General features: G+C 45.3%; 1 protein-coding gene across 2 annotated transcripts in view; it reads left to right on the forward strand.

Annotated features, from left to right (window-relative positions):
• LAMA5 (laminin subunit alpha 5) overlaps positions 1-25,271 on the forward strand; it is a 200,918-nt gene that overhangs the window by 150,939 nt on the left and 24,708 nt on the right. For both annotated transcript variants that reach the window (XM_081916565.1, XM_081916566.1), the window contains exons 42-63: positions 2,017-2,130; positions 3,036-3,163; positions 3,737-3,817; positions 5,524-5,738; positions 6,756-6,856; positions 7,013-7,193; positions 7,708-7,851; positions 9,704-9,855; positions 9,953-10,063; positions 10,868-10,979; positions 12,374-12,544; positions 13,807-14,003; positions 15,907-16,023; positions 16,747-16,901; positions 18,043-18,184; positions 19,538-19,640; positions 19,925-20,038; positions 20,727-20,906; positions 22,366-22,508; positions 23,678-23,863; positions 24,204-24,340; positions 24,616-24,769. In XM_081916565.1, coding sequence (XP_081772691.1) covers positions 2,017-2,130; positions 3,036-3,163; positions 3,737-3,817; positions 5,524-5,738; positions 6,756-6,856; positions 7,013-7,193; positions 7,708-7,851; positions 9,704-9,855; positions 9,953-10,063; positions 10,868-10,979; positions 12,374-12,544; positions 13,807-14,003; positions 15,907-16,023; positions 16,747-16,901; positions 18,043-18,184; positions 19,538-19,640; positions 19,925-20,038; positions 20,727-20,906; positions 22,366-22,508; positions 23,678-23,863; positions 24,204-24,340; positions 24,616-24,769 — 3,138 coding nt within the window. The remainder of the gene's footprint in view (positions 1-2,016; positions 2,131-3,035; positions 3,164-3,736; positions 3,818-5,523; positions 5,739-6,755; positions 6,857-7,012; positions 7,194-7,707; positions 7,852-9,703; positions 9,856-9,952; positions 10,064-10,867; positions 10,980-12,373; positions 12,545-13,806; positions 14,004-15,906; positions 16,024-16,746; positions 16,902-18,042; positions 18,185-19,537; positions 19,641-19,924; positions 20,039-20,726; positions 20,907-22,365; positions 22,509-23,677; positions 23,864-24,203; positions 24,341-24,615; positions 24,770-25,271) is intronic.

Consider the following 25,271-nt stretch of genomic DNA (forward strand, 5'->3'; position numbering starts at 1 on the left):
CACAGTGGGAGCTCCTGCTGCGCTCCGAAGGCTTCGTGTTGCTTTCACTGAAGCCATGGAGCCTGCATTCGCTCCATAAGATGCACACACATTTCCCCTTAATTTTTGGAGGGGGGAAAGTCTGTCTTATAGAGCGAAAAATACGGTATATAGGACAGGGGCTTGCATATAAAAACCTCCAGATTCAGAAACTGTGTGCTACTGAAATTTAGCTTTCAGGCACAGATTGTCAGTTTCCCAGAGGCATCTGGCTAGCCCTGTAGGATACTGGATGCTGTTCTAGGTGTGCCATTCGTTTGGTTAAGCATGGCTATCTGTCATGGATGTTTTTGTTGAGATTCCTGGATCGCAGGGGGTTGGACTAGATGGCCCTTGGTGTCCCTTCCAACTCTACAATTCTCTTTTTTTTAAAAAAGATATTTATTAAAATTTCAAAGGTTATACAAAAAAAGAAACAATAATAAAAACAAAACACAAATGCACAGAAAAAATAGAAAAATACAAAACTAAAAAAACAATTTAAAAAACAAGTAAAATTTCATTCCCTTATTTTCTTATAACTTACTTCCCAGACCTCCTCATACCTCTCCTTTTTGTATTGCAGTTCTAATTATTAATTCAGCAAATCCTTACCCTTAGTTTCCAATTAATTTTCATCCTTTCTGTTCTTTTTACTTAATCATTACAGCTGAAAACCACTTAATTTCTAATCCAACATTCATTAATTTTGCAATATTTCCCAAGATAGTCCTTAAATTTCTTCCAATCTTCTTCCGCCGTCTCTCTTCCCTGGTCTCGGATTCTGCCAGTCATTTCTGCCAGTCCCACCAACTCTACGATTCTCTGATTCTGTTCTTACATTGCGGCTCTGTTCACTTTGCTATGAATTGTGTGGGAAGGGCCTCCTTGCTCTTACACAGGGAGATCCCATGGGTGAAATTCAAATAAATGTAAAGGGAGTTAAAGGGTCTCCAGACCCTTTATCCCTGGGCACATGAGCGATGTGTGTGGTCAGTTATAAGGGCAGTAGTTGCGGACCCAGGTCCTGAAAGAAGATGGTTGAAGTTCCGAGGTTGTGTTGGCTAGGCATGGCCAGCCTAAGGGAAAACAATCTGTGTTGGATTCTGGGGTTCCTATTACTGTTGTCTTGGCTTGACACCACATCTTAACAGAAGCTCACGCTGCACCATTGCCAACCAACCTGTGCAAATTAGCTGGTTTTCTCCATATAATATAAGAGCCTTTACTCTGAATTTGCATTCTCTTGGTGCATTTCAAAATGGGGAACTTGTACAACAGTACAATTGCATCCATGTTGAATATGCAGGCAATGAGAGTCCAATCTTCTGTATGTTTACCAGAAAGTAGCCCTTTCTTGCGCTCAAGTGTGCACAGGATTGCAGCCTCAATACCACTGACAGCCGCTTTCTCTTGCACAGGTAGCAGCATATCGTGCATCTGAGCACATGCAGCATAGTTTGCATTTAACAGAAAATGCATTAATTAGCGTTACTTACTCTAGCAAAGCTTTCTAAAGCATGAGTAGGCAAACTAAGGCCTGGGGGCCGGATCTGTCCCAATCGCCTTCTAAATCTGGCCCACGTACGGTCCGGCAATCAGTGTGTTTTCACATGAGTAGAATGTGTGCTTTTATTTAAAATGCATCTCTGGGTTATTTATGGGGCATAGGAATTCGTTCATTCCCCCCCCCAAAAAATATAGTCCAGCCCCCCACAAGGTCTGAGGGACAATGGACTAGCCCCCTGCTGAAAAAGTTTGCTGACCCCTGTTCTAAAGCTTTTCCGTGGCACACTAAAGGAAGAGTGTCAAGCACAGTTTGTTAACATCCTGAGAAATACGAATCAACAAGCCAGACAGGAAAAAAAAACCTGTTTCGAAAGATTTTAGATAGGCATTGAGCTAAGTAATTCAGAGGAGAATTCTAAGTGACCCTTCAGCATCCTTGATACAAATATTTGATGTATGTTTAACACACATTATCTCTTTTGCAATTAGGAATGTGCTCCGGGCTATTACAGGGACACCAAAGGCCTCTTCCTGGGGAAATGTGTTCCGTGTAATTGCAACGGTCATTCGGACCAGTGCCTTCCGGGATCTGGAATATGCATTGTAAGTGGGGAAAAAAGAATGCTTGTCAATTAATCTAAAATACTTCTCTTTGGGTAATTTAATATATCCTGGATTTGCTTATGTCGGGGCGAGCATTGTCTCTACTTTTGACCATGCAGTGGTGCTCTTCCTCCACTAGAAAGTAGGCTATTTGAAGACAGGGGCTGGGTTTTGCCAAAAGAGTTAGTAGTATAGAGGGGTAAGAAGGAAAAGGGGATGCAGGTGGTGCTGTAGTTTAAACCACTGTGCCGCTTGGACTTGCTGATCGGAAGGTCGGCGGTTCAAGGCCCCAGGACAGGGTGAGCTCCCGTTGCTCGGTCCCAGCTCCTGCCAACCTATCAGTTTGAAAGCACACAGTGCTAGTAGATAAGTATGTACCGCTCCAGCGGGAAGGTAAACGGCATTTCCGTGTGCTGCTCTGGTTCGCCAGAAGTGGCTTAGTCATGCTGGCCACATGACCCGGAAGCTGTACGCCGGCTCCCTCGGCCAATAAAGCGAGATGAGCGCCGCAACCCCAGAGTCGGCCACGACTGGACCTAATGGTCAGGGGTCCCTTTACCTTTAGCCCTCTGTGTTGCCATTCAGTTAACTTTGGTTATAAGTCATCTCCCCCTGCTCTTCATCGGGGTGGGGTGCCTTTTTGGCCCAGCAGGGAGAGATAATGGCCAAGCAGTGGGCGCCTAATGTGCCAAATTCAGCCTGTGGTCCAGGGGTTCCTCACCCCTGCTCTAAATGGTTGGCATCTGTCGGTCTTTCAGAAAAACAAGTCTGCCTGATGGGAGACATTCCGTCGGCAGACCATCTACGTAAACTGCAAAGGCATAGCCAGATTTACTCAAGGAAGCCAGGAGGACAAAAGCTATCTGTGGAATATGTCATTCGAGTTTCATTTCTTCTCTGTGCAGAACTGCCAGCACAACACAGAGGGAGATCACTGCGAAAGCTGCAAAGATGGTTTTGTGGGGAACTCTTCACTTGATGGGCCTCTGCGGTGCATCGGGTGCCCCTGCCCCCTTTCGGTTGGGTCTAACAAGTGAGTCTCGCAAAACTTTCCACTCTTACATTTTCTGCCTCGTGTTGGCTGTGTTTGAATGCGCTGCTAAACAAACCATGGTTTAAAAGTACACAGACAAGCCTCGGTTGAGGCCAAGCTAAGTGCCGCTCCCCTATCTCCATGCCTCCTTCTGTACAGCTGGGAAGAGAACTGCCAAGATTAGGTTCAGTTGCGCTGGATCTTTGCCTCACATTACTTGGGAACTTGCTCTAAAACAAGCTCTGTTCCGTTTCAAATGAAGCCACTGTCAGACTTTGAGCTGGGCTTTTAAACTAACCAGAATTTGATTTGCAGCTGCATTCAGGCATGCCATTTCCCTGCCTACCCTCAGCAACTTGAACTAAGGAGTATTGTTTCCTGTTCCTTTTCTGAATCCGTTTTGAATGTGGCTTTATAAGGATCCTTGTTTCTTGCAGACCCTTGGCCTCATGTGCCCTTTCAGATCTCATTTGTTTTTTATAAAAGCTTTTCGGTGACCAAGTGTTACTATGTCTTGGCTGTATCGCTCTTGGGGAATGTTGACAGTGTCTCTCTCCTCCTTTTCCACCTCAGCTTTGCCATTGGATGTGTCCACAGAGGCTCGGCTACTCAGTGTCTGTGCAAGCCTGGCTATGCGGGAGTCTCATGTGAACGGTAAATAGCAACTTGGGCATGGATCTCTTGGCTCGGGTTGCCTGGAACAATATCATCTTTTTTGTTTTGGTTTTTGGCATAATTTTGGCCACAACTTTTTTGAATTACAGTATGTGAGTGGTTGCTTAGGCATTGGTTAGGCTGCCACTTGGAGGTAGGAACAGAACTGACAACCGCACCCCTGCGGAAGCGTAAACAATTTTGGGGAGAGAATAAAGCTGGGCGCCAGACTCTCACCTCTCCCCAAATGCTCCCAGGGGCTCTTGCGTGGCCCTAGCCCTTTGCCAGGGATTCGGACAAAAGCATGTCGAGCCCCTGGTTTACTTTAATGGAATACCCTTGCAGCAGCTGCATTGGAGGGGCAGGCAGAGCCAATCACAACCAAAAATTAACCAATGCCTAACCGCAACCTTACAAGTTGTGATGATTTGCTATGCAGTAGGCAAAACCCAAATGGCACCAGTCAATCAGCCAAATGGTAACATTCCTACCAAGCCCCTGCCCCAAAAGCAGACGACTCCATGACAGGCATAGGAAGGTCAGCTCGAACAAACCCTAAATAAAGGGAGGGTGGGCGGGTAATCCGATGTGCGCAGCGAAAAGAGGAAGCTCAACGTTGCGCAAAGGGTCCTATATAGCACCCCCATCAAATTGCAACAACCAATTTCCACCAGCAACAATTGAAGGTGTCCAATCAAATTCGTGGCCATCCAAACTAACCCACCCAGAAACAGGGGGTGTCATGGTTGCTCCCACCACAACATGTGCTCTCCAGTGAAGGAGAACCCACTGTGCCTGAATCAGAAAAGGAACAGGCTGTGACAAAGAGCAATTCAGATTCCGAGGCTGAAGCTGGAGAGGAGATTGACCAAGAGGCAGAGTTGAGATAGGTCGTTGAAGAATCCAGAGAGTCTCCCCCTCCTGCTGCAACCAGCTCCCACCCCCCACAGTTTCCTAGAACCCACAGAGAAATGAAAAGAGCAGTGATTGGTTGTGCACAGATGCAGTTTGCAACTGCTTGGGAGCAGGCACCCCCAAACTTAACTCTCCAGCTGTTTTTGGGACTTCCACTCCCATCATCCCTAGCTAACAGGACCAGTGGTCAGGGATGATGGGAATTGTAGTCCCAAAACAGCTGGAGGGCCAAGTTTGGGGGTGCCTGCCTTAGAAAGTGTTGGGAAGGTGGGGACCTTCAGTCTTTGCAACGGCCTCAATGGAGCAAGACTTACTGGGAAGAGTTGGTAGGATCACTAGGCCTGCACTGTTTTGGCTTCTTTGAATAAAGAGTTAACTTCACTGACACCTTGTTTTTTTATTGCTGACCTGCACTTGACTCCGGCTCCTGACAGAGGGGCATGCAGAGACAGAATAGGGATGGGAAGGGGCTACCACTTACCTACCGACCACCTGTTCAGTGCAGTGGCGTAGCGTGGGTTGTCAGCACCCGGGGCAAGGCAAGTAATTTGTGCCCCCTAACCTGTGGATTTGTGCCCCCTAACCCGTGGATTTGCGCCCCCTAACCCGTGGATTTGCGCCCCCTAACCCTAACCCCCAGATGTTGCGCCCGGTGTGCCGCCCCCCCCTGCACCCCCCACGCTACGCCACTGGTTCAGTGTTTCACTGAGCAGAGGAGCAGCGACCTCAGGCAACTGCAGTGCGAATGCATGGATTGTAGCTTCCTAAGCCCTTCCTTTTTCCTTCCAAAGGTGTGCTCCGGGTTACTATGGAAACCCTCTAGTGATTGGCAGCTCCTGCCAGCCGTGTGACTGCAGTGGGAACGCCGACCCCAACATGCTGTTCAGCGACTGTGACCCATTGACAGGATTCTGCACAGGGTGCATGTACAACACGGCAGGGCCCCGCTGCGAAGTGTGTGCCCCTGGTTTTTATGGAGATGCTGTGCTGGCAAAGAACTGCACTGGTAGGTGTGCCCCCAGAGCTGGTAACTAGCTGTACTCCTGGGTACCTGTGTGGGTTTCAGAAGCAAGCATTAGGCCGAAGTGCATTCTCACACACAGAACCGTAGAAAATTGGACTGATTTCTAATATCTCATTCCACAGCTGAATTACATTGAAACAAAATATGCTCCCCCCTTCAGTGGGTGAAATAAGATGCATTTTAGCTAGAAGCCAGATTGTCTTTAGCAGGCTTCTTCTGCAGATGTTTTTGGCCTACAGCTCCCATGATCCCTAGCCAGCAGGACCAGTGGTCAGGGATGATGGGAATTGTAGTCTCGAAACATCTGGAGGGCCAAGGTTGAGGAAGCCTGATCTTTAGCATGCAGTCTTTTTCTACTGTTATACTAATCTGTTATACTAAGGGACGCGGGTGACGCTGTGGGTTAAACCACAGAGCCTAGGACTTGCCAATCAGAAGGTCGGCGGTTCGAATCCCCACAACGGGGTGAGCTCCCGTTGCTCGGTCCCAGCTCCTGCCAACCTAGCAGTTCGAAAGCACATCAAAATGCAAGTAGATAAATAGGTAAACGGGAAGGTAAACGTGTGCTGCTCTGGTTTGCCAGAAGCGGCTTAGTCATGCTGGCCACATGACCCGGAAGCTGTACGCCGGCTCCCTCGGTCAATAAAGCAAGATGAGCGCCGCAACCCCAGAGTCAGTCACGACTGGACCTAATGGTCAGGGGTCCCTTTACCTTTACTTTTTACTAATCTGCAACATAGAAATGCCCCCTAAATTATGTGACTGTCCTTTTTGAAATACATTTTTGCTTGCCTTGAATCTTTCAAGTTAAGGCAAACTATTGATGAAAATAAACGCCTAGTTCATAATTTTATTTCTAAATATTTCTACTGCTGTGTGTCCCCTGTTATAAAATTATTTGGGGTTGTGTTTTTTTTTTTGTATTTTCAATACAAGTGGACTTTATTATTTTTTTAAAAAAATCCTTTAAAAAATATTTTCTTCTTCTTCCCCTTGTAGAATGCAGCTGTATGCCCTGTGGGACGGAATCATGTGATTCTAGGACTGGCAAGTGTCACTGTAAACCTGGAGTGACCGGGCAGCACTGTGACCGCTGTCAGGTAAAATGAATTGAGCTTTCAGTCTAAGATCAGTTTCATGTCCTATTGGGCAGAAAGTGTCGTATCAAAAGTGGAGCAAGCCCTGGCGAAGTGAACAGGGTTTTGCCTGCCTCTTATGAGCTGGAATCTTAACTCTGCGTCTTTCCCCACCTTTAGGAAGGGCACTATGGCTTCGAAACATGCTCAGGCTGCCAGAGCTGCAACTGTGATATTGGAGCCGTGAGCGCGGATTGCCATGCCCACAATGGCCAGTGTAATTGCAATCCGGGTGTTAGTGGTTCCCGTTGTCAGCAGTGCTCTCCTGGCTACTGGGGGCTCAACACAAACGGCTGCTCAAGTGAGTCTGTTTCAGTCACTGTTAAGCATCCACTAACGTTATAAGAATTCCAAAGTCTCAAATATAAAATAAATGTCCATAAATGTACAAGGCAAACACATACATAACTATATAAACCGTGTGTCTGAATTAAGAACGGTGGACTCGTAATCTGGTGAACCGGGTTCGTTTCCCCGCTCCTCCACATGCAGCTGCTGGGTGACCTTGGGCTAGTCACACTTCTCTGAAGTCTCTCAGCCTCACTCACCTCACAGAGTGTTTGTTGTGGGGGAGGAAGGGAAAGGAGAATGTTAGCCGCTTTGAGACTCCTTAAGAGAGTGAAAGGCGGGATATCAAGTCCAAACTCTTCTTCTGTGCTTTTCAATTCATGTTTATGTGAAGGGTTTGACCCTCATCCAATGGCGATGAGTGGATGTGGTCGTCACCCCACTCTGCATAATATGGGAGAGAAGGATGTGACTTCATGAGTGCATCTTGTTTAAGGTTGCTCTGGCTTCTCCTGTTCTCTTTACAGAATGCCAGTGCAAAGGAGGCTCTTGTAACCCCCGGACTGGAGAATGCACCTGCTCCAACGGCCTGACGGGGAAGCAGTGCAGCACCTGTATTAAGAAGCACGAGATCCCTGTGGTGGATGGTCCAGACAGCATGAGATGCGAAGGCTAGTCTTGTTTGCTTTGCTCAGTTCCCTGTCCATGTTCTTTGGCGTTATCAGTTCAGCAAGCCTGCTTCTTTTTGCAAGTGTCTCTGTACTGGATGGCACTGATGCTATGAAATTTCAAAACTTTGCCTTGCAATGAATTGGGAGGTTATTGGGGAATGCTACATGGATCTTTTGCTTGTGGTGGTGGTTGTCTGGGGGGCTGGGGGGGGAAGTGGGTGGAGGAAAAGCTGGCATAACTTGGGACCCCAAAAGGCATAGATTCCAGCCTGCCTGTCTTAAAGCAAAGACATTCCATATGAGTTCATATGATTCAGACCAAAGCATACCACTACCAGACAACAAAAATGTCAAGATTCACAGTAGTTGGCAAGTGCAAAGCTATAGGGCACTCGTGCAAGGGATATGACTTGTATGCAGCATGTGGCTGTTTTAGTTTTTCAAAATAGGCTGCCGGGAGTATTAGCCAAATCAAATTAGTTTGAACCCGGGTGTTTGTCAGTTTTCTCCACGTTATTCTAGTGATTCACGGTATTCACATTCTTCTAGCCTGCAGTCAACCCTCAATAGGTTTCTTTTTACTACTAATAAATCACCTAGCAGTAGCCTTACAGCTGTTTTAATTGTTCCTTCATAAATAAAGTGCACAGTCCCTTAGAGATTTAATCACTTGCTAGATTACATAAAAGCAAGTGGCAACTCACAAACGCCTGTAGATGTGCTTTTTGTTTTTATAATACCCTGTGTGTCCATTTCCCATTCATTCTCTCTCTCAAGCAGAGTCCCATTCACTCTCTTGCACTCTATTAATGTACCTCTCTCATATATAAACACACAATTATTGTGATAGTACTGCCGTTCCGTTTCCCACCGACAGCTTCACCTGGTCCCTAGACTGGTGTACTGACGGGATTGTGTTTTTATTGAATATTTGCAAAGTTTATGTAACAGCTCAGCTGCTGAGCCAATGGCTTTTTGCAGCCATCCATGACATCTCTCTTAGTCAAAAGGTGCTGAACCTGTATTTTTCAAAGTTTTCTTCTTTTTCTCCTGGGTTTCCTTAGTTTTCTTGTTTCATTCTGATGTTTAGGATAAGTTAGGGAGAACAGTTTTTGCAAATTTGTGTGTTTAGCATTCTAAGCAGAATGATTCATTCATCTTTCTTTGGCCCATAGTAAAGGCCTTATCATATCATTCACATGTGGCTTTGATTTGGCAAGCAGATAAATTTATACAAATTTATTAACATCCGATACGGAGCAAACTTGGCACTGTGGTTATTGGCAGCTATATATCAGCTGAAAATCACATCATGATGTTGGGCTGTGTCTTGAACTAAAACTGCATGTGGGGGGGGGGGGTTGAGCCCACCACAATGTTGCTGGGAATTGCATCTTCTAACTATTTTATATCGGTTGACCAAAGTAGATACTTGTCTGACTTTTGGGACCAACTGCTTTATGAAAATCTAAAGTTTTACGAGTGGGTTGTAAAAATGATTGGGCAGATATATGTATGTAGGCTGTCAGTCTGGATGATCTAATAATATGGCCTTTTTTATTGGCTGCCCCCCTGTGGCACAGTGGGTCATTGTGTCTGACTGTTAATCAGAAGGTTGGTGGTTCGAGCCCACCCAAGGACAGCTGTGGGCAGGAATCCTGCGTCTCAGGGCGTTGGACTAGATGGCTCTTGCGGTCCCTTCCAACTCTACAATTCTGTGATTCTGATTCTATCTGGAACTGCTGAAACATAGGTCTACCCCAGCCAGGCACTCACATGTAGAAAAGGCTTACAGTTTCGTTACAGGCATTATCTAAGAGCTGTGCATTTAACTTCCCTCTCCCATCAACAGCTTGTGACAGCTGCGTGCTGCTTTTGCTGGAAGATCTTGAGGAGATCGGAAATGCTTTTCCTGCGCTCAGGAATCAGCTGACGAACCTCAACTCCACCTCCATCGCATGGGCCCGTCTGCATAGCATCAATGGTTCTATGCAAGCCATCACTGTATGTGGAGTGTTATACTACTTATTACTCTTACCTAGTTTTTCTGTAGGACTTTTGGATTCCAGTTTCAGTCCTCTTTTTCTTTTCCTCCTTACAGAACCATCTCCGTGACTATCAGAGATCCCTAAACAGGGCCAAGCAGCAGACCGATGAGTTGGAAGAGGAGAACACAGACTTTGTTCAGGATCTGAATGCACTTCAACACAAGGTGTGAAGTTTTTGTGTTTTTCCCCCCTTTATCTTCCCATGTCTAGTACTACAAAAGTTATATATTATACCAGAAGTCTGCCTTCTGTTCTGTGGAACGCAAGTGAAATGAAATGGTTCCTGTCCAGAGGACCTTGGCTGTGTCCTCACTAGAATTCCTCCTTTCTTTACGTGCCATCACCCTTTGTTGTCCCAGTAGGTCTCTGTCCTGCTTTTCTGCATGCCTTGTTCTTATTTTCTCATTTCACAGCACCAGAAGTGCAGCATTAGTTTAGTAATACTTCCAGGGATTTGAGGAGGACCGTGTCGCTTGCACTCAGAAAACACCACAGTTTGTACAGTTGGCGTGGGTGCCTCTTTTCACTTTGTATCAGATGGACAAGCCACAGTAAGGGCGATGTTGACAGTGACTGGGCATTCCTTGACAGCTTTTTTTTGCCCAGAGACCAATGCAGTTATTTGAAATTTTCTTGAGTAGCCAGTTGTTTTAATTATTTCTCTCTATTGCTTTTAATGGTTTCTATATAAAAGAAGAAGTTTTTATCTTGCTGAACACCAATTTGATGTTTTATGAGAAGGGCGGCCTGTAAATACTTTAAAAACAACAACAACAACAACAATAAATAATAATACAGCCTTTAGAAGAGGAGAAACATATCAAGCAAATAAAGGCTGGTTGCTTTTTGGCCAAAGATCCCAAAAGCCGCAATCCTGCCCCCCACCCCGTGTTGTTGACATTGCCCACTTCCTTGAGTCTTTCTGGACCTCCTCTAAACCAGCCTTTTGTTTTTGTTTCTGCTTTTAGGCAACAATGACCCACAGAAAAGCAAACCAAGTCACAGATGGCACAGAAGAGAACTACCAGCATGCAGAGAGCCTTGTTCTAGATATCACTAACATTCGGTACAAACTTGATGGTGAGGCACGGCTGTAGCTTTTGGGATTTTGCATTCCTGATTTGGAAAGGCATCACTTGCATTTTGTGTCTGTCTGTCTGTCTGTCTTTTTTATAATACTTTTTATTAATTTCAACATACAAATTATATCTGTCTGTCTGTCTTTCGATACAGTTTGAGATTTGAGTACCCTTTATATTAGTGGTTGGGAACTGGTGGCATTCTGCATTGCTGAACTGCAACTCCCATCATCCACCACCAGCATAGCTAGTGGTCAGAGATGATGGGAAATGTAGATAAGCAACATCTGAAGGATTCCACCCAGAATGTGGTCTAAACCCCCTTTAAATCCATATCAACAAAAAGAAAAGAACTCACTCTGAAACTCACCTACAGGTGGTATCTAACACCAAGAAAACTAGCGCTAATATGCCCAGGAACCTCACCAAAATGCTGGAGAGGGTGCATCTCCATAGGCACATACCTCCACATGTGGTGGGAGTGTCCCAAAATCCAACTATTCTGGACAACAGCCATACAAGAAATATGTAAAATAACTTAGCAAGTATTAGACATCACCCCAGAATTGACCCTACTAAACATCTTCCAAGACAATAATACCCATCTACACCATAAAGAACTCATAACCCACCTACTTTCAACAGCCAGAAACATCATAACCGGACACTGGAGAGACCTGTCAGGAGTAAGCATGGACCAATGGTACCAAATAGTATGGGAAACAGCCTTACTAGAAAAATTAACCAATAAACTGAAACTGACACGGGGACAAATAGAAGAAGACGCCTTCGCCCCTTTATCACATACACAGCCCAACAAGATAATGAGAAAAATCCACCAACAGCATACAAATCAATATGGCTAATCTGAAGGATTCCAAGTTCCCCCTGCTTTAAATGGCACCTAGCCATGTCGGAGCCACTTTCCTTATTGCTAGAATTATATTTAAATTATTATTATTTAATCAGCTGGGGTAGCTCAAGTGGTAGAGCATGAGACTCTTAATCTCAAGGTCATGGGTTCAAGCTCCATGTTGGGGGAAAGATTCCTGAATTGAGGGGGTTGGACTAGATGACCCTTGTGGTCTCTTCCAACTCTGCAGTTCCTTGATTCTATGATTACCCACCCTTAAACAGCAGGTCTCATGGCAGGTTGCAACAATTTAAAACATAACGTTATCAACAGTCGAAACAAATCTCAAGGAACAGGAGTAGGGGAAGTGACCCAGAGGAAAGCGAGCCGATGGTAGGGAAGATAAACCCATATAAAGCATCCTGAAACAAATGGGTCAGAATAATATGAAAGTGCTTTTCATTGGTTGTGTATAAAAGGACCAGGTTTACTCATTGGCTTCATTAAAAATACGAAACGAAACTGTGTGGCTTTTTGTCTAGAAATTGTATGCCAGATGCAAATCTTCGCTGCCACAAATGCCAGCACCACCACCACAGAGGAGTTCCGGCAGAAGTTGGCTGAGGTCGATGCAATGCTGAGGCACATGAAGGCAACGGATTTTAGTTTCCAAAGAGCAACGGCCAATGAGGAACACGATGAAGCCCGTAAATGTGAGTATAGTATTAATGGCAAACAAGGAGTGTGTCTGTATATGTGTTTGTGTGTGTAGGCTTTGGGAGTGCCAAGGTCTCTTGTGAATTCCTGGTTGTTACTATTATTGTTGTTGTTAATAATAATATTATTGTTTCAGCATGAATCACTTCCCATGAGGCATCCCAGAGTGATTTGCAATGTAATAAGAGCATGTGTGAAAAAGCAACCTATGTTAAAAACAGTTAAAGTAACTGCATACATAAAAACACAGTGTGTTTAAGTTTTTATATATGCTGTTGCTTTAACTTTTTAATATAGGTTGCTTTTTCACAGCACATACCTAAAATCAGCCTAAATCTACTACAGCAGGCTTCCTCAACCTCTGCCTTCCAAATGTTTTGAGACTACAATTCCCATCATCCCTGACCACTGGTCCTGCTAGCTAGGGATCATGGGAGTTGTAGGCCAAAAACATCTGGAGGGCCGAGGTTGAGGAAGCCTGTACTACAGGTCCCAGCTGGGATAAAGGTTTCCATTTAGAAGCCTTGTTGTCTTTAGCAGGTGCTGAAAAGACAGTAGAGAATTGATAGGCAATCTGACATTCAGTGGGAGTTCCAAAGAGCAGGTGCTGCTACACTAAAGACCCGATTCTGGCATCGCTTGGAACAGGCTGTTAGTTTCTGTTTGCCACTGTGCAGTGCATTGGAGTCACAAGACTCTGTTTTGCATTCCACACATTCCAGGCTGTTGGCAGTCTCGCGGAAGACAGGATGTTACTGGTTTCCTGTTCCTTTGTTTTCCAGTTGCTCTCTGCTCTCACAGAGAGAGGATGTATTTTTCTTTTCTGTCTGCGTAGCTAGAGAATAAAGCATAGCGATGTAGCCATAAATCTCATCACTTCCGAGTGCTGTTTTGATTCTCTGCTGAATGAGAATGTGCCTGCAGCCTCATCAAAGGCTCAGGTCGTTAATCACATCGGAGGGCGATTCAGGAAGATGAGCTTTATCAGCTTGGCGTAGCGGAGATTCTCTCCGACAAGGCCTCCTAATAGGATGGCACCTGAAAGTGTATCTAATTCTAGGTGATGAGATGACCTGTTAAGGTTCATGGTCCCAAATTGTCTGTGGCTTTGCACGCCAATCCCTGCACCCACTCAGTTTGGAGCTCTTCGAAATTTATTTTCGTACTTTAAACAGCACCTGCGGTGCCTTCCCTGTGGCCTGTGCAAGACTAGTAGACACTGAACAGTTTTAACTTTTTTGAGCTCTTGTTCTGCCAGTGCTGGACCGTGTGAAAACCGAGCTCTTCAACAAGTTGGAGTCCAACCGAGAACTGCTGGACCAAATCAACGGCCAGCTGGATCAGTACAGTTCAGAACTGATGGACCTGCGAGATGCTCTGAACGAAGCTGTGAATAAAACCCGTCAGACAGAGGACCTCAACAGCCTAAATCGTAATCACCTGGAGGAGACCCAGGTACGAGGAGGGAGCTGGAAGTGCTGAGGGAGCCGCTCTGCCAGAGGGAATTTCAGAGGGACTGCCACATACAAGGGGGTTCTGTATTCTAGCATTGGTGGCAGAAAGAGATGCATTGATAAGCCACTCAATGGGAAACCACTGCAGGGGAGACCCTGTCCTTTCCCCATATTCAGCCAGTGACAACCAAATGCGCCTTTCAGTACTGGACTAAAAATGCTGTACTGCATCCACAGGTTCCATTTTCAGGCTGCAAAAGAGGGCTAGCAGATTTGGGAATTCTTTCAGCAAATGGGGAAAACACATAGTTTTCAAATAGCAGAGGGCAAATGTTGGCAGTAGCTTTTTGTTTCCTCCCCTATCAGTCGGTCATAATGCCTTTCTTTGAATCACACCATGACTTAGCAGCAGGGTGGATAAAAATCAATGATCTAAAATAAAATAAAATAAATCAGATTTTTTAAATTTAAATTGGATTTTTTAAAATTTCAATCGGATTTTTAAAATAAAGTGCTTTTGGAGTGAAAATAATTCTAAATATAGTTTTCTGTTTAAGTTACATTATAGTCCAAAGGCTATTCATCAGGAAATGAGGATTTAAGTTTTTCATGTGTGCTAAAACTCAGTTTAAGTTTTTATTTTTAAAAAAACCATTTAACAACATCACTTAACAAACATGGATACATTTGCTATAGTGTTATTGTTTTAGTTAAATAAATTGTTTAAATTGTTATTCAGGAAATGATTATTTTTCACCTTCCAATAAAGTACAGCAGAAAAGTTCTCCAAATATAAACAGTTAACTTATTAAACCTCACAATAATCTCATAATTATCTGTCTATGCATTTCTAATAGCATAACCAAATCAGCAATTTTTTATATAACTGTAAAAGTGACTCTGAAAATTTATTAATCAAAAAAATGAAACCTTCATCTGGTTGTAAATATTTAGATTATGCCAGCAAGAATGAGTCTTTCTGTAAAAAATAATAATGATTTAAATCAAGGCTTACTGACTAGTGATTTAAATCGTGATTTAAATTGATTTGATTTAAATCCAATCCACCCTGCTTAGCTGCTCAATGGATCTCTGTCTGCACCAGCAAAGTGTAACTTGGCTTCCTGAGGCCCCTCAATTGGCTTTCCAAATGCAGGTTGGATTTCTGCCTGCCATATCTTTTAAAAGTCATGTCTCCATGGTGCTAGTTTTTAATGTTTTGAGGTTAGCACTCGGAGGCGACTTGGCCATCTCACAGGTAATTCAGCGAGTGAGAGGGAGACTTGTCAGGACGTGCAAATGCAATTTCCCCCCTCATAGGAGAGAAAATCTGTTTTAAAAATGTGACTCGAGTGAAGAAATTGTAGGTCAGGTGCAAATTGAGATTCGAATTATCTGGCGTCATTTTCTTACAACATTCTAAGGACTGCCACAGGCCTGAAATGGCGCAGGTGGCACATTAGAGGGAATTAACTGTGTCTGTTGGTCACATGCTCATGGAAGTTTTGTGTGACCTCTGTTAATTACGAACAAATAGATGTGCCAGTTTGGTGGTGGAAACTCTTGGCTCATGACATTTCCAAGGAAGACTGCATTATGCATCAATTCAGTGTAGGGACTTGAGAGGAAAGGTGTTCTGGAGCTAGGCTGGTTCTGCATCCTGAAACAAGGGGGTGAGAATCATGGAATTGCAGAGCTGGAATTGGACCCCAAGGGCCATCTGGTCCAATGCCCAGTAAAGCAGGAATCTCAGCTAAAGCATCCATGATAATTTGGGAAGTGTGTGCCATTATAGAACCACTCTATGCCATATGATGAGAACCTTAGGAAAAGTGTTAAAATGATTCTGGATTTTAAAGTTAAGCTGCAGCAGTCAATGTTATGGGGCTATTTTTATATTACAGCAAAAGAGCAAGGAACTGCAAGAACAGTTTGGCCTTGTCCGGGATACCTTGCGCATGGCTGAAGATTCCCTTGCCCAGGTCTCTGATTTCCTGCAGATAATAGAAAATGCCAAGGAGGTGAGTGGTGCAAAACTCAGGCTTCCCAGCAAGTCTGAAAGGTGGGGGGGGGCAGGAGATTCAAGATGCTGCTGCTTGCTAGGCTGAGAAGAGGACGCAAATATGACAGACAAGATGATTGTGTTGTAGCAGACAGAAGAATAAGAGCAGACATCCTCTAACTCCAATCTGGTGTCTGCCCTCTTAAGAACTACAGGACAAACTTTGTTCCTAAAATGATGATTGCCTCTTGTGGCAATTCCAGCCAGCTCCCATTCCCTACTTTTCCCTTTGGGTTGTGACGAACAGGTTACTCTTGCCTGCACAGTTCAGCAGTAAGTCAAATTCTTCATGTTTGGATATCTTTTATAGGAGTCCTTAAGTTTCCACATAGCTCCAGCAAGCTGGGTTTTTTTGCACCTTAGCCTCCAGCGAGGCATTCCAGTTTGTTTGCTCCCTGTGTATTGTTTTTGAACAGTTTCTAGATACCATTTGGAGAACACCTGGGAAGATAAAATAGTAGTATATCATCAATGCACCCTGTGAAACCCATTTGCACACAGTGGGTTGTTTTTTTTACTGAAAACAAGCAGAGTGGAGGAGGGCATTCAGATGTTTGATAGGGGGGGGGAGAAGGGTCTCCAGTCCTACTGAAATCCATATGCTGCCAGAGAAAGAAGGAATTGGAGAAGCAGGACTTGCAAGGTTAATGAATGCTGGCCAACGCCCCTTGTTATCCTGTAGGAATCTGAGAAGTTAGCAGCCCAGCTGGATGGTGCCAGATACCCCTTGTCAGAGAAGGCAAAGGAATACTCTCTCGCCAGCACCAAGATCCCAGTCGTTGAGGCAGCTGAAGAGCATGCAAAGCTTCTGGATGAGCTAGCAAGAAACTTGTCCAGGTAAGGGCTCCTTCTTTGTTGCCTGGGCCTTGAGCTCTCATTTCCTAGCTCACGTGGACTTCTGTGCTGGGAGTCTCCTTCTAATAACGTCGATTAAGAGTACTTGCTTATACTGCATACCATATTTTTCTGTGTTTAACACGCCTCCGTGTATAAGATGACCCCTATTTTGGGGGGGGCTCCAAATTAAGGAAATGGGGGAGGGGGAGATTGCCCAGAGCTGTTAAGCTTTGGGGGGGGGGATTGCAAAAAATCACTCACCTGCCTAATAAAAAAAATCGTCTTATACACAGAAAAATACAGTATTACCTAGATCTGTTGCATAATATGAAAAAGTGGCACTATGCCTTATTACCCGTGTGGCAACAGTTGAGCCTTATATGTGTTCATTTTTCAAAAGAAGAGGTGTTCTTTCTACCTTTACATCAGGAGTAGGGACAGGATCTGGCCAACTGGCTATTTTGACAGGGGCTGCCCACCTGTTAGTCACTTATTGATTTTCTTCCTCTGTCGGTGCCTGCAGAAAGAACGTTCTTGATTTGCATTAGCAGCAAGACCCAAGCCCAGCAGCGTTTGCTGTAAGTGCCGATTAGCTGATTGGTACATACAGCAAGCCTGCTCTGTGCAAGGATTGGCTGGACTACAAAGTCCCCAGCTGGGAGCTCCCCGTAGCATGGCCAATCCATCCAGGGCTTACTGCCAGTGCCAATCAGCTGATCAGCACTGACAGCAAGCCTTCCTTGCCCAAGCAGGAGCACAATTTAAGGTTGGTTCCATTGTGACCGCATCTCTACCTGCCCCGTAACTTGGTAGTTTATATAGGAGGCCCTTAAATCTTTTCATTCTTCACCATGTAATGAGTTATTTTCTATCTGGGTATTTAAAGAAAAAAATCTCAGCAGTCGTAGGGTTCCTCAGCCCTGCCCTAAAGGCGCAGCAGCGCTAAGAGAATGGAAATGATGTTCAGGAAGTTCCATCCTGCCACGTTTGAAGATGCTAACCAGTTCTCTGGCCAGGGCTGTAGAAAGGACTCCAGGCCACAGTACCTTTGAACCGCTCAGCCTTGATGCAGCAGGTGGACTTCAGCTCTAGGGCTAATGGCAGACATCCTCCCATTTACATATTTGTCCTCCGAAAACAGCATCATCCATGGCACGAACCAGGATGGATTCATCCAGCGGGCAGTCAATGCCTCCAACGCCTACGCCAGCATCATTGAGGCAGTGGGGAATGCGGAGCGAGCGGCCAATGAAGCTTATAATGCTGCCGGCGAAGCTTTGATGGTATGAGTCTCTTATTCCCCACCCCCAGCAGACATAAGAAATCTTGGCTGCAGCTTGCGCACCTGCAAGGACACTGGTGTCAGAGAACACAGGGCACCTTCACTCATCTGCTCTGTGCTTACCTGCTTAACCAAGACTGTGCCAGGCTCCCTCGTGCAGCAGCTGCGACTGGCGAGGAGGGCTGGCTCCTTTTCATGTGATTTGCTCCCTTTCCCCAGATGCCTTGCAGACAGACGGCTGTGTTTGCAGAGCTTGTTGGCAGGAAAAGGGAGAAAGAACCTGGCAAATTGACATCTCTTGCCAGGGGAGGGCTATTGGCAGCCGGCATGTTCCTGCCTGTTTATGCACTCTTCTGAGCTTTGCGGATACACTTGGCCCTAGCCTGGAAAGCCAGATCATGCAAGGAAATCATGCAGTTGCATTAACCAATAAATACATTGAATTGGACTTGAAATGCTCCATTCAGTTTAGTTAGCAGAACTACCAGCCACTCAGTGACAGGGATTCTGTCCTATTTGCAAACATGTGTAGAGGTTAGAGACTTGTGTGGGATGTGGGTGGCTCTGTGGTCTAAACCACTGAGCCTCTTGCGCTTGCCAATCAGAAGGTCGGCAGTTCGAATCCCCACGACAGGGCGAGCTCCCGTTGCTCTGTCCCAGCTCCTGCCAACCTAGCAGTTCGAAAGCACGCCAGTGCAAGTAGATAAATAAGTACCGCTGTGGCAGGATGGTAAACTGTTATGTACTGAAGTTCTCACCCTGGGCCAGCAGGGGGATACTGTAGATAGTTTTCACTCAGGTCCACATATACAAATAAGGGATTGAAAGTGACATTCAGTGATTGGATAGTTACAGAAAGTGTTAACAGTTGCATTGTAGTGGAGCTCTATATAAGCAGGCTGGCTGAACCCTTCAGTTCAGTTCTGTTCTGGCCTGTGAATAAACAAGAGCTATTTGAAGAATCGCTGTGTTGTCTGATATGTTCACCCACAACTTAACATAAATGACCTTTCCATGCGCTCTGGTTTCCATCATGGTGTTCCGTTGTGCCAGAAGCAGCTTAGTCATGCTGGCCACATGACCCAGAAAGCTGTCTGTGGACAAACACCATCTCCCTCGGTCTGAAAGTGAGATGAGCGCCTCAACCCCAGAGTTGCCTTTGACTGGGCTTAACCATCCAGGGGTCCCTTACCTCTTAGGGACTCATGGTATAGTGGGGACATGGACCAGGGAGGAAATGGACAAGGTTCCATGAGGGGAAGTCCAATGGAAGTTAGAGGTGAGCCAAGGGTTCCAGATGTTCTGTGGGTTACTTGGCAGGTAAGGTGTGAACAGTTGTCTTCTGTGCTTACAGAGTGTCATCTTAGATGATCTTGGGGCTGTGTCAAAAGAGATGAAGAAAAACAGTACTGCGTTGGGAGAAGCTGTGAAGAGGGAGCAGAGGAGGCTCAGTGGAGGTAAGAGAAAAATCAGCAGACCCTTTGCTGACCAATAACAAATTGAAGTTATTGTTCTCTAGTCTGAAGCCCTGGACTGCTGTTGCCAATCAGTGTTGCCAGTATTGAGCTAAATGGACTGATGGGAAAAGGCAGCTTCCTATGTTCCTATACTTAAAAGTCCAAGACCCAGAGATTCATTTATACCAGGCCTTTTCCACAGCACAACTGAGTAGAGACGCCTCGTTTCAGCAACCCTGATTTGTAGATCTGTAACCCTGCGACTTTGTTTATTTTCATCCAAGACATCAAGGGAGCACTGCAGGCGGCCAAGGACAGATTGGCTGGCATGCAAACAAAGAAGGAGCAACTTCTGAAACAGCTGCAGTTGGTGAAGAGCACTCTGGACACGGTCCAAGGTTTGTCCATGTTTCAGTCCCTTCATAAACGCCCCTGTGAAGTTTCCTCTTAACATTCTGGGTGCTCTAACCCACTGCGGCCTCTTCTGCTGTTAGCACTAATTGTTCTGCTCAAGTTAGCAAATCCATGTCACTTCCGAGCATGCATGTTCCAGGTTCCACCACCCAAAGCCAAGCAGTGCTTGATTCAAGGCCCTTTGCTTTATATCCTTACGATAAAACACTGAAATTACATAATTAACCAAATCCCGGCGTCTGTCTGATGATTCCCCACCCCAACCAAACGGTTTAAATGAAACAGAATTTATTATTATCATTAGTGTGGCACAGAAATAGTCTGTGGGCTTCTTCCACACGACGCTTGCCAACTCATATATTTGCTTTTCTTAAGCTGAAATGAATCTGCACTGGTGCAGATGTTTGTGGCTTATCTTCTGTAATAATTAAGAATTTATTATTTCTACCCCACCCATCTGGCTGGGTTTCCCCAGCCACTCTGGGCAGCTTTCAACAGAACATTAAAACAGAATAAATTAAAAACTTCCCTAAACGTTAAAAACTTCATTTTTTTCCTTATTAAAATTATTTATTGACATATAGAACACATACATTAAACATTAAGAACTTTAGCATTAAAAACTTCCTTTCTCTTGTCTTTGTTTACAACTTACCTTCCTTCCTTTGCAAGATGGCACCTCAGAGGCCATCCAGAGTGCGAAAGACGCTGCTGCAGAGGCCAGTGAAACAGTGGCTAGGATGGAAGGTAGACTGAGCGATATGAAGAAGAATCTTGATGAATGGAAGGAACAATATGGGGACCTTAAAAGCAACGATTTAAATCAAGCTGTTCGAGATGCCAGGAACACAGGTACAAAACAGTCACGTTTAAATATATCTGTACTTTTTCGGGGGTGAGGTGGAGACTGGTTTGAAGACGATCAAAATGCTTTGGCTCCATTGAAAAGCAAACTGAATGAATTTCTAACTATTGTTATTTGCTTTTCTGTCCAATGTCCAATGTGACAGGCCAAATAGACTCTTTTCATTTCTTACCACCTGTACACTTTTTCACATTGTCCGTTCCACTGTTTGTACTTGATTTGTAATTGTGTGTGTCTTATGGCATTAATTCTTTTTCTGGCAGAGTGCTAAAGTGAAAAAAATATAATAAATTGTTCTCTTTTTTGCCTTCTGGCCTTTCGACACCGGCCATTTAGGTAATTAATCACCTGCTATATTCTTTCTCCCAGTCAGTAAATAATTTCAGCTTCTCTTATGCCCTGCTTTATTATATGTCGGTGACTACTGGGACAGGCAATCAGATTGTCAGAACACATAATTAATATGAGTCAGGAATGAAATTAGTAATTTTTCTGCAGTTGCCTCTGTGGCAATGACTTGACAGTTCAATGGGGATCTTGTTTAAGAGAGGACCGGAATAAAAATGGCAGTAAGAGAGCTTGCAAAAGGGGTTGCGGTGTTGTGCGAGGTTGTGTCTGCTTTTTACAGTCTGGCATGATTGCTTTTAAGAGCATTGTTCCAGGAGAGCAGCTATCACTGAGCTTAAGACAATTGGACAGTCAAAATTCCAAAGATATAACTTTCTACTTCAGCTCCTGAATTATAAACGTAAGACAAGTATGTGCAGGTCAGGTTCACAATTCAAATTCAATTCAATTCAAAGTGTTGGTGTTGACGTTTAAAGCCCTAAACGGCCTCGGTCCAGTATATCTGAAGGAGCGTCTCCTCCCCCATCATTCTGCCCGGACACTGAGGTCCAGCTCCAAGGGCCTTCTGGTGGTTCCCTTGCTGCAAGAAGCCAAGTTACAAGGAACCAGGCAGAGGGCCTTCTCGGTAGTGGCGCCCGCCCTGTGGAACGCCCTCCCATCAGATGTCAAAGAGATAAACAACTACCTGACATTTAGAAGACATCTGAAGGCAGCCCTGTTGAGGAAAAATTTTAATGTGTGACATTTTAATGTATTTTTAATCTTTGTTGGAAACCTCCCAGAGTGGCTGTGGAAACCCAGCCAGATGGTTGGGGTACGAATAGTAAATTACTATTACTATTACTATTAAGCTGAGAGTGGTAGCTCAGCAGGAGCTCAGCAAGCTTGCAAGCTACAGTCCCTTTTTTGAGGTGAGTCAGCCGCTGTCCCGATCCAGCAGGCTGTTCTTATGTTGGTCCTACTTTTCAGGTGTCGATATCCTGTTTCCCAGAAATGTGTCTACTCTTTAAACTCCCTTTCTACTCTCAGCCGCCAGTCCTGTGCCTGTTCTCTAGCTCATGCTGTCCCATTGGGTTTGTTTTCTTTCCTGCCTTCCAGTCTCAAGCCTTGAGAGCACCCTCCCATTGCTCCTGGGAAAGCTGAGCAGTCTGGAGAACAGAAGGAGCCACAACGCAACTGTTTCAGATAACATCCTGCGGGTGCGCCAGCTGATCTCGCTGGCCCGGAATGCCGTCAGTAAGGTACAGACACAGAGAGTCAGAGAGTCAGCCGATAAGTCTCTTTGCTTCTACTCCAGGGCTCAAAAGCAGACCTCTACCTTGTAGAGGGTGGCGCTGTGGGTTAAACCACAGAGCCTAGGACTTGCCAATCAGAAGGTCGGCGGTTCAAATCCCCGCGACAGGTTGAGCTCCCGTTGCTCGGTCCCAGCTCCTGCCAACCTAGCAGTTCGAAAGCACATCAAAGTGCAAGTAGATAAATAGGTACCTCTCCAGCGGGAAGGTAAACGGCATTTCCATGCGCTGCTCTGGTTCGCCAGAAGCAGCTTAGTCATGCTGGCCACATGACGCGGAAGCTGTATGCCGGCTCCCTCGGCCAGTAAAATGAGATGAGTGCCCCAACCCCAGAGTCAGCCATGACTGGACCTAATGGTCAGGGGTCCCTTTACCTTTGCCTACCTTGTTCCAGAAACCCACGAGAGAAGGTTCCAGCTTGGCTTAGATGTTGCCTTGCGCCCAAGGAGATTCACTGGCCAGGAATAGGAAGCTTGTGGCTCTCTGGGTTTGGCGGTCTGTGGCTGCCATCAGCCATGTTTTTGGTGGTGTCTGATGGGAGAGTTGGAGCCCAATGTCATCTGGAGGGCCATGGGTTTCCCCATTTGTGTCTTGCATCAGTCCTTGGATATTTTAAAACATTCAACCTGAAATGAGAGAACAGCTCTTTGCAGGGCCAGTGAAGGATTTGACTTAAAGAATTGGGACCACGAAGCTCATTTGGTGAATCTCCTTAAGTGCAGGAATCTTTCACCCAATGTGGAACTTGAACCTCAGCTTAAGTGTCTCATGCTCTGCCAACTGATGCTCATGCTCTCCCTTCCCCAAACAGTTTTTATTCCAACCACCAGGAGAAGCTTTGACCCTATCAGGGTGGCCAGGCGTTCAGTGCAAGAAGTTTGTGCAGTGAAGGTTTTTAAGGATGGAGATAGGGGTTGTAATCAATGAAAATTTTCATCAATGGTAGACCTTACTTTTGGGCCTGAATGGGCCTTACTGAGTGGTCATGTTCATTAATTTCAGTGGGTCTCCTCTGAGTGAAACCTAGCTGAATATTTCAAGTGCAACAGATTCTACCTTTCGGATCCCTTCTTCAGAGACAATGTCATCCTCTGTTGGTTTGATTTCTTGGCTTCTAGATCAAAGTCCCAGTGAAGTTCAATGGAACTTCAGGTGTGCAGATCCGGACTCCCAGCAACCTTCAGGATTTGGCTGCCTACACCTCCCTCAAATTCTACATCCAGAATCCAGAGCCCAAACCGAGGCAGAGGCGTCAAAACGGAGATGACCCGGGGCGCTTTGTGTTGTACCTGGGGCACAGGAATGTAAGTACATTTGCTTCTGTGAGAGAGAATATGAGAAGCATGGCATTGGGGGTGGGGAGAGCAATTGCACAACATCTTTGCATGCTGATGTCACTGCTTGATAGCGGTGTGTCTGTGCTGCATGCAGATAAAAAGCCATTTTTTTTGGCACAGAGTCACATCGGGTATATGATAACAAGTATGTTGACATGATTAAGGTGAGCAGCAAGCTGTGCAAACTCCTGAGTTTGTACATCCATCGCAGTCTGTAACCAGCACCAAGAGAGTTGCCCAAGGGATGGCCTTGGCAAGGAGATGTCAAGCATTCCTGGTGACTTGTGCTTGTACTGTGCATATCCAGGGCACTGGTGACTACATGGGCGTCATCCTGAAAGACCGCAAGGTTCAATGGGTCTACAGACTGGGGGATGAGGAACCAACACATTTATCTGTTGATGAAGAAATTGGAGAGCAATTTGCAGCAGTCAGCATCAACAGGTATGGAAGGGAGAAGGTGGGAGAAATGAATGTGTGTGAGAGAGAAAGAGAGAGCATTCTAATGCAGTATTTCTTTGTTTAGAATGTGGGACATTGCTTGTTGGGTAAGAAGACTTGGGCCAATCATTTCTGTTTGGGAAATAAAAGAAATTGCTCTGACATTTAGGATTCAGAGCTGTTCCGCTGGGAGGCCTGGCAAGTGTCCTTTGTGCTTGTTTTATTTAGCCTCTGCTCTTTGCATTGTTCAGCCTATCTCCTTCCATCCTTCCTTGCAGGATTTTGCAGTACGGGCACATGTCTGTGACGGTGGAGAAGCAAACGTTGCACGAGACAAAAGGCGACAGCGTTGCCAAAGGAGAGCAGGGACTGTTCAACTTCAAGCCCCAGAACGTGGTCTTGTACGTGGGCGGCTACCCCTCCAGCTTCACGGTGAGATGGGCTGGCCAGACTAGTAGTGGAGGGGGGCATGGAGTGGGGATGCTCTTTCTGCTGTTATTGTAACACCAGATCACCAACACCAGTAGCAGCCATTTGTGGTTTGGGTCAGGCAAGCCTTTACTGTTGCACATGGCGTTTTCAGCAGGGACCGTCATTGAGCAATACTAAGCACATAGCCAGGTGTATATCAAAACATCTGTTTTAAATGTGTGCAACACTCCACAGGGAACACGCTGTTGCCTTTTACTCAAATGGGAAAGTTAATGTTTTCCTGATAGAAAGCATGAAATGCCCCTAATTTCCAGCACAAATTGATTAAATGACGCAAAGACTCCCCCCTACAATGTATGGCTCGCTTCCCAGATAAATTTATATTTCAGCTAATAACACCGTCAGCTTGGCACGTGTTATTAATAAATCTTAAGGGGTTGCATATGATGGCTGTAAGATACTGTTTCTAGCAGCCTGAAAGCACTGCCTGAGAGAATGCTCT

The sequence above is a fragment of the Podarcis melisellensis genome (genome assembly GCF_964234715.1).
Source record: "Podarcis melisellensis genome assembly, chromosome: 6".
Lineage (NCBI taxonomy): Eukaryota > Metazoa > Chordata > Lepidosauria > Squamata > Lacertidae > Podarcis > Podarcis melisellensis.